General features: G+C 36.7%; 1 protein-coding gene across 1 annotated transcript; it reads right to left on the bottom strand.

Annotated features, from left to right (window-relative positions):
* Positions 1–234: 234 nt before the first annotated feature.
* Positions 235–5,325, bottom strand: LOC113349147 (probable lactoylglutathione lyase, chloroplastic). The gene is made up of 9 exons (XM_026593067.1): positions 5,148–5,325; positions 3,966–4,170; positions 3,753–3,877; positions 3,548–3,612; positions 2,888–3,100; positions 2,717–2,764; positions 1,613–1,720; positions 1,215–1,355; positions 235–613 (listed from the first exon to the last, which is right to left on the bottom strand). The coding sequence occupies exons 1-9, from the start codon at positions 5,323–5,325 to the stop codon at positions 572–574; spliced, it is 1,125 nt and encodes a 374-aa protein (XP_026448852.1). The 3' UTR covers positions 235–571.
* Positions 5,326–16,497: the final 11,172 nt, after the last annotated feature.

Below are 16,497 nucleotides of genomic sequence, written 5' to 3'. Positions count from 1 at the left end.
AGGGAGAAACGTGCATCCTGGTCAAGTGGGGTTGCATGAAGATTCTACTTTTATCTAGCCTCTTCCTTAACTCTACTGTGCGTCAGATATTGAATTTCACATATTTCCATGGCCAAGGAGAGCAAGACGAGGCTAGCGAACATAGATGAGTTGGAATGCACAAAATGTGATAATCATACGTGGATTGGTGGCACAAGACAGATGCGGTATCATGTTAGAAGTTTGGAAATAATCTCAAAAGGAATGGAAGAGAGCAGATTCAAAATTAATAAAAACAAATTCAATTAACAGGAATATTATTAGAAATATCCTACAGTGCTGGAGCTAATGAAGGAAGCCAGCGGTCCTTATCTTACAACTCTTACTAGACAGATTAAGCAATTTAATATTTTTTTTATCTTATCTACAGAACCTAATTCGGTACTCTCTTACGCAGGGGTGTGCTTTTTAGAAGAATCAAATCAGCAGCAACCTTGATGTCGTTACTGACATAACCACTGTAGATCCCAGCAAAATTGATTCAGTCATGTAAAGCTCCAGCGTCATGTGACTGTGATATTACTATTCTATGTCACTCAAGCTCTTTGAGGAAATCAATATTGTCAACAAACACCTGTATGAATGAGAAAAAAAGAACACAAAATTGAATTAGAACCATCTTCAAGGGAAAAAAAAAATAAGTAGAAAAGTAATACGTGCTAATTGGCGCTGCTCTAGCTAGAAAAATTAATGGCCGCATAATTAAGCATACTGGGGAATATACAAATTAGTAACTTCACTTGATTTAACGGAATATTGTGAAAGACATAAATGTAAATACAAGATGTTGTCCTAAACCAGCAAGTAAAAAATCCAAACACGGAACCTAATAACTCAACCATATCATCCACAGAACAAAGTTTCATCTTCGACATGTTTTGCCACCAATGGCATGCCAAAATGCTATTACTATCAGTTTTGCGCATTTCTCTTATAATTGGATGCATTTACTGCCATCAATCGTGTGCTTCTTCATGAATATTATATTCAGCTAACGAGAAAACTGTAACAATTGCTAACCCAGTGAGGTGGCTGTACAAGACTGTTTATTTAGTATTGACATTGTAACAATTAGCAGACATGCAACATAGCCTAAGTATCCCCATAAAAGAACACGTGAAGTTGGTGGATAATAACTAAAAGTTTTGCAAGATGCCAGTGTTAAGAAGCTGTACCGTTTTCCACCCATCGGGATCCACACATGCTACTATCTTGGTACCGATGCCTGGCAAAGGCCCAGGTTCACGGGTTATCGTTCCACCATGCTTCTTAACTGCTTCTGCGGTCTTGTAAACATCATCTGTTCCTATAGCAATCTGATAAAAAAGATAGATGAGACATTTTAAAAAAGATAGATATGCTGTTAGAATGACATAAATTTTAAAAATCCTTAATTAGCCTGGTGTGGACAGTGTGGTGGAGAAAATAATTCTGATTTTCCAAATATAATATGAACAAAGATGATGACAACATTAAGCTAACTGTGATAATTAATTAATTTGTAATATCATCGTTCACTAAATCAGTGCCCTAATTGCTGCTTTGAAGCTAAAAGAGTTGAAATTAGCTTAACCTGTGCATAAGCATTTCCTTTCGAATATTCAGTAACACCGTAGTTGTATGTTAACTCTAGAACCATGCTCTTATCTTCAGGACCGTATCCCATCATGGCTATTGTATACTGAAATCATCGGAAAAACAGAATATCAGTCCAACGATGACGTGAAAATAACACCACGCAGCACCTACTGACCTATACAATGAATGCATCAAGTGTACACCTAAAATATAGAAAGACACAAAGAAAGAACAATTGATCTTAAACAGGAGAGAAACCAAAGAAGACAAGTTAGCTGATAACAAACAAATGCAACAGCTTGGTTAATAGCTTCAAAATCATCAGGATTAACATATTATTATTCTATATTATCACACTGAAATGCATCTAAAGTTCTGAACGTGAACATGTATAAGCCAATTTTATGCCCCTTAAAAATAATAAGAATCTGGAAGGCAATTAAAAATAATAATGTAATATCTTTCAGTCACGCTTGAAATGTTGATTAGTCAAATTACAACTAGAGATGAACACAAAACTTTGCCTAGTTAAGATGTACATATACTATTACAACAAAGCAGCTCATGGTGTACCACACCCACCACCTCTATATGAGGAGGTATGGGGAAGTTCACATCTGTTGGTGAAGTCAACACATATTCACCTTAACCATCTGTGCATATGTACCCTTTATATCACCACAAATGAGGGTTCGTAGTAGTTACAGTCATAAGACAAAATAGGATACACTTGTACTATATATATATAGGACACGAAAGAGAAATTATAGACATTGAAGTCAATGTGAAGGGGAGGAATACGCAGCCCTATTAAAAGAAGGTGCATAAATTTGGACAGAGAAATTATAAGTTGGACAAAGACAATTCTAAAATGGAGAACTGACATAAGTTAAAAAAATGTTGATAGAATGACCATCATTTATTGCACAACTTTGAATTACGTTAGAAAACACTCATACGACGCGAGTTACCTGCGTCGGAGGCGCATATGATGTCGCTATTATCTTTTAGGATGAAATATAATGGGTCGTTAAGAAGTTACGGAGTATCACTGTTTGGCTTAAATATCAATAGTAGATAGATTAGAATCTCAAGTTACCTTGTACTCTGGATTATCTCTTTTCCTGAGTAGCTCCATGCCAAATGCCTGCAGATGTGGGGGAGCAATGTAACCATTTTTAGACAGTGCAAAAAAGGGCGGACAGAATATCTTCTCGTGTACAAACCATAACTTCAAAGTGGTAGCATATCCTTAACGAACAAATCTTACCTTCTCATAGTAATTTATGGCGCGGTCAAGATCACCTACACGGAGCATTACTTGACACAGGGGCTCTGGTGTAGGTCCCCTCTCTAAAAGCTCAAACTTGTAACCATCTGGATCTTCAATAAATGCAATCACAGTACTGCCACCTTTGACAGGACCTGCTTCCCTCGTTACTTTTCCACCCTTGGCCTTTACGAGATCCACAGTCTTTGCAACCTAAGACAGGAAACAAGTATATAGAACCCTTGTCTAGATAGATCAAAATAAATAAAGAAAATCACTAGGAAAAAATTCTGAAGGGATTTGATTATTGGGCTTTTTATATCTAGTTTTCATTTACACGAATATACACATACAGGAAAAGGTAAACTCATTCTCCGAAACATAATATCCACTCCAAAGACAAGTTGAAACAGATCAGTGGACTAGATCACTACAACATAACTTTGTACCCCTAAAGGCTAAAGGAAATTCGGATCATTAGGAGTGCATAAAATGCTGCTATATTACTTCAGTAAACCTAAGTGCTTCTTTTTTAAGTGCTAACTGAATTTTAGAATAACAGAAGTGGCAAGGTAAATAAATAAGAAACCTTTGAAGCATATGTCGTAGATAATGTGCAAATAACAGAGAAACAATGTCCTTTATGTAAGATAAACTTACATCCTCAACTGCTATACCAAAATGACCAAAACCACTTCCGATATCATAGTTGTCGACCCCATAATCTACAACAAAGTATAAAAACAATCAGGACAGCAAGACACCGTTGACATCAAAAAATCATACAAATGTTAGTAACTGTGTTCCAGCATTTGGCAGAGTTTGGAAATAATGTTGAAGTCAGCTGCTGGATTAGACTACTTACTGTAAGTGAGCTCAACCACAAATTGGGAATCTTCAGGGCCGTAACCAAGAAAAGCATTTGTGTATCTCTCCTCAGGTATGTCACGCTTCCGCAACAGCTTCATCCCAAGGCACTCTGTGTAGAATCTGAAAGCACAATACATTATGTCTCTATGAATCATCTACTACAGCTAATAAACATGCAGTAGGATATGCATTCGCTGAAGAAACGTACTTTATGGTCTTGTCCAAGTCCCCAACACGATAAACAACGTGAAGCATTCGCCGTTTGTCCTTTTTTACCCATTCTAAGTCGTCTTCCTGGCTGGTGGCAGTACTTGCTTGAGCTATATTACCAGTTGTTCCTGCCTCTACGCCATTTCCCTCTGTCCTTAACCCCTTTGGCGATCTTACATTAAACAACTGTGCTTGTGGGATGGCTGGAAAACCAAAACATGCATTAGTAGATGACATTAGACGTGTGCCCACATAACTAAAACCAAAGTTACTCATGTCATCAAATTTTATTGCATTTTTTTTTCAGCTTAAAACCACACCTGCAACCGGCCAGTGAAAACAGCACAAAGCAAGCAATAGCACTTCAGTGAAGAATGAGCAAAAAAAAAATGGAAGAGAGTTAACCAATACCATTGAATTTAGGAGACGTATGACCTCAATAATCATGTTTGCAGGAAAACAAAAAGACAAATCACACATGTTTCGCTAGCACAGCAAGCTGTCATTTATCATATACATACTAATCAGTAGGATACTACTTCCATCTCTCACACCTAATGATTTGTCAAATGTAAAAATGGTTTAAATTAAATCAGAGTACCAGACAGCGAGTCCACTATATTTCACCAAAGCATCTTCATATTCAAATTTAAACAGTACCATGACAAACCAATTCTACGTTCTCCACTTCTCCTAGTAATGTTTTTACCTACATAAAAACTTAAAACACAACCAAATTCTCAAACTCCAAATTAAGCTTGCGTCCCAACACTTATCGCAGTTCTAAAAGCTCCATACAAACAAGGATTTGAGAAATCACCATAAAATCCATACACGTGATAAGCATTATAAAGAGAATTGAGTACCAATCTTCACTCAATTCATCAACTCAATCATTTTAGCTCCATTTCCTTTTTAACTTATATTATTCACCACAGCTGAAAACATTATTTCACATAATTCACAGCTAAACCTAATAATCGAAAAAATTATATCCTGCATCTTATAAAATCCACATTCACACCTAAAACTGAAAGAAGCACAATGACAAATAGGAATGATTTTTGTTCAATAGAAGCAGAATTCAAAATCTGATAAACCTGAATAATAACAAGATCTAATTGACTATCATATGCAAAGTAAAAAAAAAAACTAGAAAAACTAGGGTTTCTGCACTAACCACTGCCGAGATGAAAGAGAGCGAGTCTTCTAGAAGGGTTATAAGCCGTAAGAGAAACACCAAAACGAGCGGTGGTGGTGGTGGTGTTGGTGATGGCGGAGAATCTGAAAGAAGATAAACAAGGACGAAACGCAGCAAGATGTAAAGATGAGGACGCCATTGGAAGTATCCTCACCATCTCTCTGTCTCTTCTCTCGGCTTCTTCAGATTATGATTTTATTCTATTATTTTATTTTATTTATTTTTAGTTTCTGAATCTCTTATTTTCTTTCTCACTCGGCCTCTGCTGTGTCGTCCCGATAACATTCACTAACGAACCTAGAAGGCGGCACGTGTATTTCCGCATATTTGTCCTTTCACGAGCGTCGATTGAGATGAAGTCAGGGTAGCTTAGCTGTGAGCCTGTGACCGTGAGAGGGTGGGTGAACGAGTCTTTTTCAAATTGCAATAGAAGGTGTAAAGGCATCTGTTCAAATGGGCCAACTCAAAGTCTCCAATGAAACAAGGATTTCAGTGTCATGATAAAGGCACCAACCACTGCACAAATAGTCATTAATCATGCATAAAGATGCATATGTTTGCTTAGACAGTGTTGTTCTTTTTTTTTTTCTTTAATATAATATAAACACTTAGTGTTTTGATGTCAAATGAAAAAATCGACATGGTCTCTAAGTTGGTGGAAAAGTCCTTATGGCTATTCCTGCTGGAAAGCAAATGCTGAGCTTGTCGACATGGTCTCAAAGCATTCAACTCTAGTAGTTCAAAATGGTGATTCTATCTCTTTCAAGTCATATTGTATACTATGAGAATATTGGTAACTGGAACTTTCATTTCAGAAGGGCTCTCTCGGATCTCGAGGCAAAAGCAATTGATTTCCCTTCTAGATGTTGTTGGTCTTGAACCTCTTCTGCTATATGATGCTAACAACAGGAGAAGATGGACTTTGTCCAATACATGTATATTTTCTACTAGTGTTTTATACTCTGTCTTGGATAGAGCACCTGATTACAGTGGATTCCCATACAAAGCCATATGGAACAACAAAGTCCGCACCAAAATTAACTTCTTCATCTGGGCTGCTGCTCATGACAGAATTATTACTACCGATAAGTATATTCTTTGGGGTTACCCACCATGTTAACAAGTGTTTGTTATGAGGCAATGTTGAGGAGTTTGTCGAACATTTGTTCTTCGAATGTTTTGTTTCAAGAAGGATTTGGGCTTCACTTCTTCCGTCCCATGGCATCTCAGGTCCATGGCCTTCCACTATACTGGACCTGATGTGATCTTGGTCCTCCCACAAAAAACCTGAAGATGATAATAAAAAAAAAGTGAGGTATTTCAATCTTCATTAGAAGTATCCTCACCATCTCTCCTCTCTTCTTCTTCTTCTTCAGATGATGATTTTTCTTTTTCTTTTTGTTGTAGGGCCTACGGCCCATAGTTGTGCGGTCCAAGTAGGATTTGCTTTTCCATGTGTATATATGTTATTGGAGTCCATGTAACACTACTGATGCTAATCAATAAAAACTCTCTGCCTCTTTGCCTTCCCTACATTTCCACTACAAAACCTTATCATGCACGAGCTTTAACCTCGCGACAATGAATTTTGATTTATTTTTTTTTTGCTATCAAATCCCTGAAGGATTGTTTTGAAATCGTTGGAGTCATTGGAATCGAGGTTGGGAATCGTTATCATCAAATCAGTTAAGTTTTTATTACAATCTTTGATGATATGTTGCAATATAAAATTATATTATCTTTGTTAATAAAAAATAGGGAAAAATGATTATTTTTTTATTTTTTTTCAACTGTTTGTCACTATTGATGATATAATCGTATCGTATATGTGTATGGCTGGGAATTGACTTGATTTGATTTACACTAATTTTTCCTATTAATTACTTCCTCCGTTACTTTTTAATAGGCCAGTTTCTTTTTTTGAGAAAATTAAGGAAATTAAGATAACTAATTATTGAAAGTGGTCCTCTAGACACTTGTCAATAAAAGAAGTGAAGTGAAATGGTCCCCATGACACTTGTCAGCCAAAGAAATAAGTGAAATAGTCCACACAACATTTGTCATCAAAAGAAGTTAAAAGAAAAGTGATCCCAGAAAATTAAAGTAACATTTGACTTTCCCAATTAAGAAACTGGCCTATTTTTTTGAAATATTTATTTATAAAAACTGACCTATTAAAAAGTAACGGAGGGAGTATGTGTTTACTAATTTGTCCTATTAAATTTGTCTCTTCCGTGGGAGACATTTCCGAGGAAGAAAGGAATCTGGAGACGTAAATCCGAAGAGTTCCGAGGAAGAAGAAAGAATCTTCCAAGAGAAATGTCCGGTTCGGTTCACCCAGTTTGGTCCGGTTCGGTTCACCCAGTTCGGTCCGGTTTGGTCCACCCAATTTGGTCAATTTCACCCGGTTCGGTCAGATCTGTCCTGTTCCGGTCTTGTGTTTTTGGATTGTGCATGATCAAGGGCGTTCCGGTTTTGTGTATAACCAAAATATGAGATATGTACGTCACTATAACGTGGGTTTTTTTTTCATTAAATACTTGCTAGACTTATTTATTTGTTTTTAGAATATGCACAGTTTTATTTCTTTTTGTCTTAAGATAAGTCCACGTCAAATAAATGGTCAATTTAAAATATGATTGTTGGTATCGATCATTAAGAATTTTGGTCTTAATACTATTTTGTTCTCTTGAATATGATATTGGCTTTAGTTGAATGGTTTCTTTTGTTCAATTGGTTGTACCAACTTAATTCCAATGTATTTATTTGGGAATTAAAAGTACTCGAGCACCGTTATTGTGTATTTGATATTTTCTGCCCAAATTTGAAATGTTTTGTGGGACGTAATCGACTGGCCCGACTATTAAAGAGTCGGTATTTTCAAAAGATACATTGCAAATAAAATCACACATATTCCAATTTTTTGTGGAAGAACTCGCAAAAGGTGATATGCATCAGAAAATTTCCATTTCTCTACTTCATCCATGATACTAACGAACCATTATATGTTGAAGTATGACAACAAGAGAACTATCTTTAGTAATATATTCTACCTAAAGTAAGTGGTTGACATGTGTTGTAAGATTCTCTTGGCCTGTTGAGATAAAGAAATTTCTCAAATTAAGCTAAATGTAACAAAATTGAAAATGGAAAGAACCCCGAAGTAATGAGGGTTAGACGTACTGACTCATATAAAGCATGTGAAAATGGACATATGTATCATGAGACAAAGATGTACTTTTGTCTTCGGTAGTAATAACACCAATACACAAATATCAACCGAGTATGGGATCAGCTAAAATGTAATTGTAGCTCCCATCATAAATGAAAGAGTTGGAAATGCACCTGGTCATAGGTATTGGTATATATAATGTAATGAGTGTATCATAGTAGCAACCAATTTTCACATCAACTTTAATGGAAACAAGAACTTCGCCAGGCCAATTGACTATCTTATTGAGTTGAACTAGATCCAATGTCTACACTTATGGAATGAAAACACGAGACATAAATTCTCTAAAGAACACATAATATATATTCACTCTAAAGTAGTTGAGTTGAATCTCACTTTTATTACGTAATAAGTCCACACCACTTATTAAAACTCTCAGGAACCAAGAATCTAACTCATAGTTGTTTTTCTTCCACTAGCTTAAGGAATTTAAACTACAGTAAAACCTCTGTATAAAAATATCCTAGGGACCACAAAAGATATTCTTATATAGAGGTTATTCTTATATGGAGGTATACTCTGAATAGACCAAAAGAATAATTTTCATAATTGTACTTGGGAAAATACATACATATGCATAGGAAGCACATAAATGTACCTTGGTAATCGTAAAATTAACTTTGACATCGACAATTGACAAATAAAATCATACGAGTGAAAGATATTTGCATTAAGTTGTGAAAAGAAAAGCAAAGAATCCATTTTGAAGCTAAATGATCTTGTAATGGATACAAGAATCTCTTCATCTTGAACTTTGATGTAAGATAAGACCTATATTATTTATATTATAATGTCAATTATTCTTATATGGAGGTAGGTTCCTTAAGACGTGACTGGAAAAAATTATGACTTATTCCAATATGGAGTTTATTCTTAAATATAACTGGCCCAACTCGGGATCAGAAATTTCTATTCTTATAAAGGAGTATTCTTCCCAAGAAATTTTGCGTTTAGAAAACTACTAGCACATATTATACTTGTAAGGGCTCACCACCCCTTGTAAATGCTAGATAGTGTACATCAAAAGGACTTGATGGTTGTTGCATATTTATTAGGATCAATGCAGAGCATCCTATACCTTATGGTCTCGCAAAGGCTATCATCAAAAGATTACAGATGGTGCCTAAGGCATGGTTATGCGTACAAACCTACCTTTTAGGGAATATGCAATATTACACGCACCTTCACTCGTTCGTTTTAGACCCACAATTGGTCAACTATTCTTTGCGTACCAGTTGGTAACTGGATATAAGCCTGACATTTTGTGTTCTTACGCATTTTGGTTGCACTATATATGTGCCATTACGAGTCCACAGCGTACTGTGATGGGTCATGAAAACGATTAAGTAGTTATGTTGGATACTTACTCCCAACAATTATCCGCGTTTTAAAACCTTTGGCAGGAGATCTCTTACCACTAGATTTGGGGTTTGCCATTTTAATGAGACACTCTTCCGGTCGTTAGGGGGAGATAAGAAAAAGTATTTTCTAAGGGAACGACATGAATTGTCGTGGTATGTTCCCACTGTGTCTCATATTGATTCTTGTACTCCACAAATGTAAATGTGAAGTGACAAAGCATAATCGAATTTCAGAATGTACACTGATATCGCTAAAGTGATGAGATCACACATACCAGATGCAAACCTTCCTACAAGGTTACGAATCCCCAGTAAGGGGATATACACCATATACTAAGGTATTGCAACGACACCTGGTGGAAGTGTGGTTGAGGCCGTGGTTCCATAAAGGAAGATGGAGAGACTACCAGGTTCGATCAATGCTCACCTAGAAAGGAAGTAGATGAGTAAGGCACAACCTAGTTTGTATCATTAATGAAATCATCGCACTTGATTGTCTCTGACTATGTCCATGAATCAATACTGGAGGACGCTCCGAAGTTTAATGATTCCAGAGAACAATGAAATCCTAAAGGATTACGAGAACACACACGAGTCAATGGAAAGATTGTGCGAGCATATTAATGATTATTTTTGTATATAGTTGCTCAATAAAATAGAGCACGATGAGATTGAACCATGTTTCTTATTGTTTAATGTCAACAAAGAGCATATTTGGCCTACACAATCCAGGTATAACTTGGTTCTTTGACAAATATACAAGTATTTGGTGTGGTAGTGCTAACAAACCAAGTGTAAATCCTATGGGACATACATGATTATTTATCAAGAGCATAGTGGGAAGAATGAAGTCTTAAAGTATTAAGACTCGCCTTGTGGCGCGAGGTTTCTCACAAACTCATGGAATTGTTCTCTTATAATGAACATTATGGTGTTCCGCTACTTAGTTAGCTTGGTAATTTCAAAAGGACTTGAAATGCAGCATATGTATATGGTTATTACGTATCTCTGAAAGAATTAAGAGATGTCAGATATTTACAAAAGTACTTGATAACCTTTTGTTTCCCTAATCAAGTGACTCTAAACCACAGAGTGCGTTTACAGTTAGATATAACGCTCACTTATAGATTTAAGCAATCAGGCGGATGTGGTATACCCGTCTAAGTGACTATTTGATTTGGAGGGGATAGACAAGTAAGTTATCTTTCCTAGTGTATTCACAAGAAAGTTCCAGATTTGGAATTATAGCTATGTATGTTGATGGTACAGACCGGATGGGTACTCTTGATGTAATAAGAGACCTTAAAAGCTATTTGAAATCCGAATTTGAGATGAAAAATATGGGGAAAGCTCGACCGAATACTGAGCTTGTGGTATATTATGCCACCAGTTTGCATTTGTCTAAAGTTGTCAGGCAATTTCACAAAGACATGCATCCTGATAGCACTCCCATAATTAGTTGAGGTTCAAATGTAAGTAAGTGACCATTTCGTTTAAAGGAATATGACGGAGATGTGTTGGGAGATGAAATTCCTACATCTAAATACAATAGACGCATTGTTGTACTTAGTATAATAATGCACTCGATAAAATTTTGCATCCACATGTAACTTGTTAGCTAGATATAGATCAGCGCCAACACAACGTCATTGGAATTGTATAGTGAATGTAATCATGTACTTAAAAGTAACCATTGACATAAATTTGTTTTACCCCTACAAAGACATAAAAAGGAATGCTATTGAAAGTGCAATCCAAAAGTTGTTGATTATGAAGGAACAATAATCTCTTCTCCAACGAAAGTAATCAGGGGAGATATGATAGACTATCTTCTAAGTCATTACCAATATTCAGTTTCGAAAAGTACATGACTAAAGGAACTGTCTGGAATAACTCTGAAAGTAATCAGGGGGAGATGCCGACATCAGGGGGAGGATCCAAGGATCTCATGTCGACATATTTTACTTCGAAATTGAAGCTGTGTTGTACTCTTTTTCCCTTCAATCGAGAATAGTTTTTCCCAAAGGGTTTTGTTACTCGACAAGGTTTTTAGCGAGACAACACTAAAATCACCAAGTATATTGAACGTTGAAGACATAAAGATCGCGTCGATATTACTGAAAATATATAAATCAAAGAAATGAAACGCGATAGTCTGTTAAGCAACGTAACTTCCATAATCAACAACAAGGTCTTATAAACATTCAAGTCACCAAAGTAAAGTGTGATAAACTTCTTCTGACTGCATTAGACTAATGAAAATTATCTGACATCAGGGGGAGCATCCAATAGTGTGTTGAACTATTTCCTTCACCGAGGTTGCTTTTTTCTACAGGGTTTTGTTACTCGGCAAGGTTTTTAATGAGACAACGACAAACACCGGGAATGTAATTTCCCATCTAAGGCTATTGTCTTTCCCACGAGGATTTTCTGCCTTAGGAGTTGTAAAGCAACTAGTCAACTTCAACGGAGCAAAGTGATCATCTGCAACGGATCACCTTTACTTGCATCTATCACGTTGTACTCTTTTTCCTTCGTCAAGGTTTTGTCCCACTGGGTTTTCCTTGTCAAGGTTTTAATGAGACAACATATTCGAGTCTAAATATGTTCTACGTTTGCATAATATTGTACTCTTTTTCTTTAGTTCAGGTTTTGTCCCTTTGGGTTTCCCTGACGAAGTTTTAACGAGGCAATTAACTTAGACTCGTCGATATTTGAAGATCATATTGCATGTGATGAACTACATGTAAAATACGAGACAACATGTGAAGTACTACATGTGAAGAGTTGTACCAAGGTTTTATCCCACTGGGTTTTTCCTTTTCCAAAGTTTTAATAAGGCAATTGATTTCGGCACAAGTCATCAATGAAAGAACGGCATTTGAAGAACTACATTTGAAACACTATATGTGAAGCACTGCATGTGGAGTTCTGTTGGACCGCACAAGGGGGAGTGTTGTAGGGCCTACGGCCCATAGTTGTGCAGCCCAACTAGGATTTGCTTTTCCATGTATATATATGTTATTGGAGTCCATGTAACACTACTGATGCTAATCAATAGAAACTCTATGCCTCTTTGCCTTCCCCACATTTCCATTACAAAATATTTTAATTTCTTGAATGAATCTCTTCTTTTCTTTCTCATTCAGCCACTGCTTACTTGGGCAGTCTCTCTGCTGTGTCGTCCCGATAATATTCACTAATGAACCTAGAAGGTGGCACGTGCATTTTTTCTTTCGATATGTGTCCTTTTACAAGCGTCGATTGAGATGAATCTAGGGTAGCTTAGTTGTGACTGTGAGCGGGTGAGCTCTTGTTTTTCACTTTGCTATACAAGGTATAAAGGCATCTTTACACAAATGTGCCAGCTCTCTAATGAAACAATGGAACCTAGTTTTTTGGTGATTTCAGTGTCATGATAAAGGCACCAACTACTGCATAAATAATCATAAATATTTATATATTTATTTGTTTAAATGGTGTTTGGATGGTACATGAAAAATAGATTTTCGACGTGAGTGGAGAATTAAATTCCAGAATGATTTCCGGATGTAGCAGAGGTGTAGGTTTTGTTTGGACATTTGATAATAACTTTTAAAAAAGCAGAAATACCTTTTTTTGCAGAGCCGGTTCTGAGTCTAGAATGGGCATGTGCGAAAAAAATTTGTAAGGCCTTTTATAAGGCCAAATATTTTATTTTTTTTTTATAATTTTAAAATGACAGTAAGCAAAAAGTGTCAATAATTTGTATCTAATTTGCAAAATTTTAGACAATGGTGCACTAGATAAAACCTTAAGTTAAAAGGAATGGTAACTCTTTTTATTAATGTCACCTACTGACCTAGAAGAACAATAATACCCGAAGGAAACTCAAAATATATAGCCATGGGTTATACGATGAGAAGGGGCTAACGGTGGTAATAATATGATAAAAATTCAGATCTAAGTATGACAGGGGCTGTTACACAACATTAACAATAGTTGATCGATGTGCTTAAGTATTACCCAAGGTCACGCGTTCGAGTGCATGCAAAAGCAAAGAATTTTTTCTGCAATGTTAGGTTGCACTGGGCTAGGAAGGGAAAGTAAGTATACAACATAAGGGGGGAATGCCCTCGATAGAATTGGGCCAGATATGGCCGCACGGCTTGCACTGCCTCAGGCCCGACTAGGGCTGTCAATGGGTACCCATTACTCGGAACCGGATCCGGTAGATTTGGGTCCGGTTCCGGGTCCTAAAGTTGGACCCATTAGCAACTTAGGATCCGACGGGTAATTACCTGATTGGACCCGAGTCTAAATGGGTCCAAATGGGTAATACCCGTTGGGTACCTGCGGGTATCGGGTACCCGTTTATTCATACTTTTATTCATGTTTTTGCTAGTTTTAGCTTTGATATTTTACTCGTTTTAAATTTTTCTCTTACATTTAATCTTTATTTAGTACATTAATAAAAAATAATAATAAATTTTATAAAAATTATTTAAATCCAAGCCAAAAAGAGACAAATATTAAGTTTTTGAGGTTTTTTTAATAGTTCTCTTAAGACCCAATGGATACCCGGGACCGACGGGTACCCGGGTATTTAAACGGGTCCGGTTCTGGGTCCACAAGTGTAAGAACCGGACCCGGAACCGTTAAGACCCGGATCCGACCTTTATAAATAGCGTCCGGGTCCGGGTCTAGTGATACCCGGGAGGACCCGGACCCGTTGACACCCCTAGGCCCGACACTGTTTGTTCGGATTACCAAACAATCACTCGAGGCATAAATTATGTTGGCAATTTCGTCCCAGTTTTTTTAGTTTATAAACTAAAATTTTAAAGAGCAATAAGTGTGTTCTTTTTTTGATAAAGAAAGGAGAAACCGAATTACAAATAAGCAGCACGCTGAGAGTTATCCACCCAGTAGGTTTGGATTCGGTGAGTGTAGCCTTGTCCGGCTAAACTAGCATGGGAACTAAGGTTTTTTGGATTTCAAATCCTCACAAAATATATTACTGAATTTACTAATAGAAAAGAAAATAGAGCATGTTGTGCAGTTAGCTTGCCAAGTTGTAGTTCTTTCAGCACCATTAATTTCCCTTGACGGCTTCTTCTTTGCATTTGCACTATGTTAATGCATTTGCACATCAAAAGGCTAGCCCTACCTGAGAACTTCAAGTGATGTTAGACTATCTTTCTCGTCTCTTATGTGTTCTTTTATTGCATAGCTCGTTCTGCCAAAGGTAGTTCCTGCAGGAGTATTTAACTATTTATACATAGCCCAATCCCAGTTAGACCGGAGATTCTATCATGGATAGTGAGGTAGTACAAGGTTAAAAAAAAATATCGTTACGTTCTTTTCGAAAAGCTAGGTTTGATGATAGGAGGTTTAGTTGTGTTCAAGCATCTTACATGGTTTTCAAGATGGTTCATGATTTGAGTTCCTGTGTGGACAGGGTTTGGTTGATTTTGTTGAAAAATGTCCGAACGCCTAGCTTTCCCCACAAACCAGCAAATAGTAGCACAAATTCCTTCCTAACTTCCACAATGATCAGGACTATTATTTTTCCAAAACCAGTTACTGCACCAATCATTGATGTTACTAATACTAGCCGAGAGGCTATCCCTTCCATATTGATATTACACATCTATCCTAAACTGCTTCAGTGAATGAACATTTCATAAAGAGGTGCTCTCTTGTTTCAGATTATTTTTTTGCAGAGCTGGCAAATAGGTTCAATAAGGTGGATGAAAGTAGAGAGATTAACATCCATAGGGAGAAAGTTGTCTTTGAGTTTCCAAGTGAATAATTGGATTCTTGGGATTGTTTTCTTCTTCCAAATTTGTTTTGTATTTCCATCAACGGGTTGGTTCTTTTTGTTGACCAATATGTTGTACATGGATTTCACCATGAAGACACCCTGAGAAATATGAATCCACCTGAGAATATTGAAGGGCTATGTGTTAAAGTTGTTCTGAGAAGAGTAGGGGAGTTGGGATTGGTTAGTCTGAGAGCATCAACTGGAGTAGTTTTTCCTAGGAGCCACATATCTTTCCAGATATTAATGTTTGTCTCATTTCCAACTTCCCAGATGCAATGATTTTTTATTTTATTTTTAAATTAGTTCAGTCGCTATGTGAACATCTTTCCAAGACAAATATAGGCTCCCACTGAGCAAGAAGAGTGGAAAGGTTTGGAGGAGGGAAAATATCTAGCTTTCATAAAGGCATCTGAAAGCTCGGGGTACCAAAATACACCACCAACTTTTCTTAGGCAATTTGTATGGACAAACTTAACACAACTCAGAGAGTCCAACTCAATCAACGAATAATGTCTAGAGTTATATCTCTCTCTTTCTTGCAATTAGAACGGTTACAGAATCAAATCCGTGAACCTAATTACAAAAAGATTACTTGGACGGTACCAAAGACCAATGTCCAAGAATCAATCAAGTCGTCTCCAATAAATAAGGTCGGATGTATCTACTATGATTGATTAATGCACAACCTGTGATATTTCAATTATAAAGATAAACAATATAATGCGGAAAAAGAAATAACACAGATACCATAAGTTTTATTAACTAAGAAATCGCAAATGCAGAAAATTCCTGGGACCTAGTCCAGATTGAACACCAAACCGTATTAAGACGCTACAGACACTAGCCTTCTACCAATTAACTTCGGACTGGAATGTAGTTGAGCCCTAATCGAATCTTCCACTTATTAAGGTACAGTCGCGCTCCTTACGC

Source organism: Papaver somniferum, chromosome 2 (genome assembly GCF_003573695.1).
Source record: "Papaver somniferum cultivar HN1 chromosome 2, ASM357369v1, whole genome shotgun sequence".
NCBI lineage: Eukaryota > Viridiplantae > Streptophyta > Magnoliopsida > Ranunculales > Papaveraceae > Papaver > Papaver somniferum.
The sequence above is the reverse complement of the archived record's forward strand: the minus strand, read 5'-3'. Positions and strand labels throughout refer to the sequence as shown.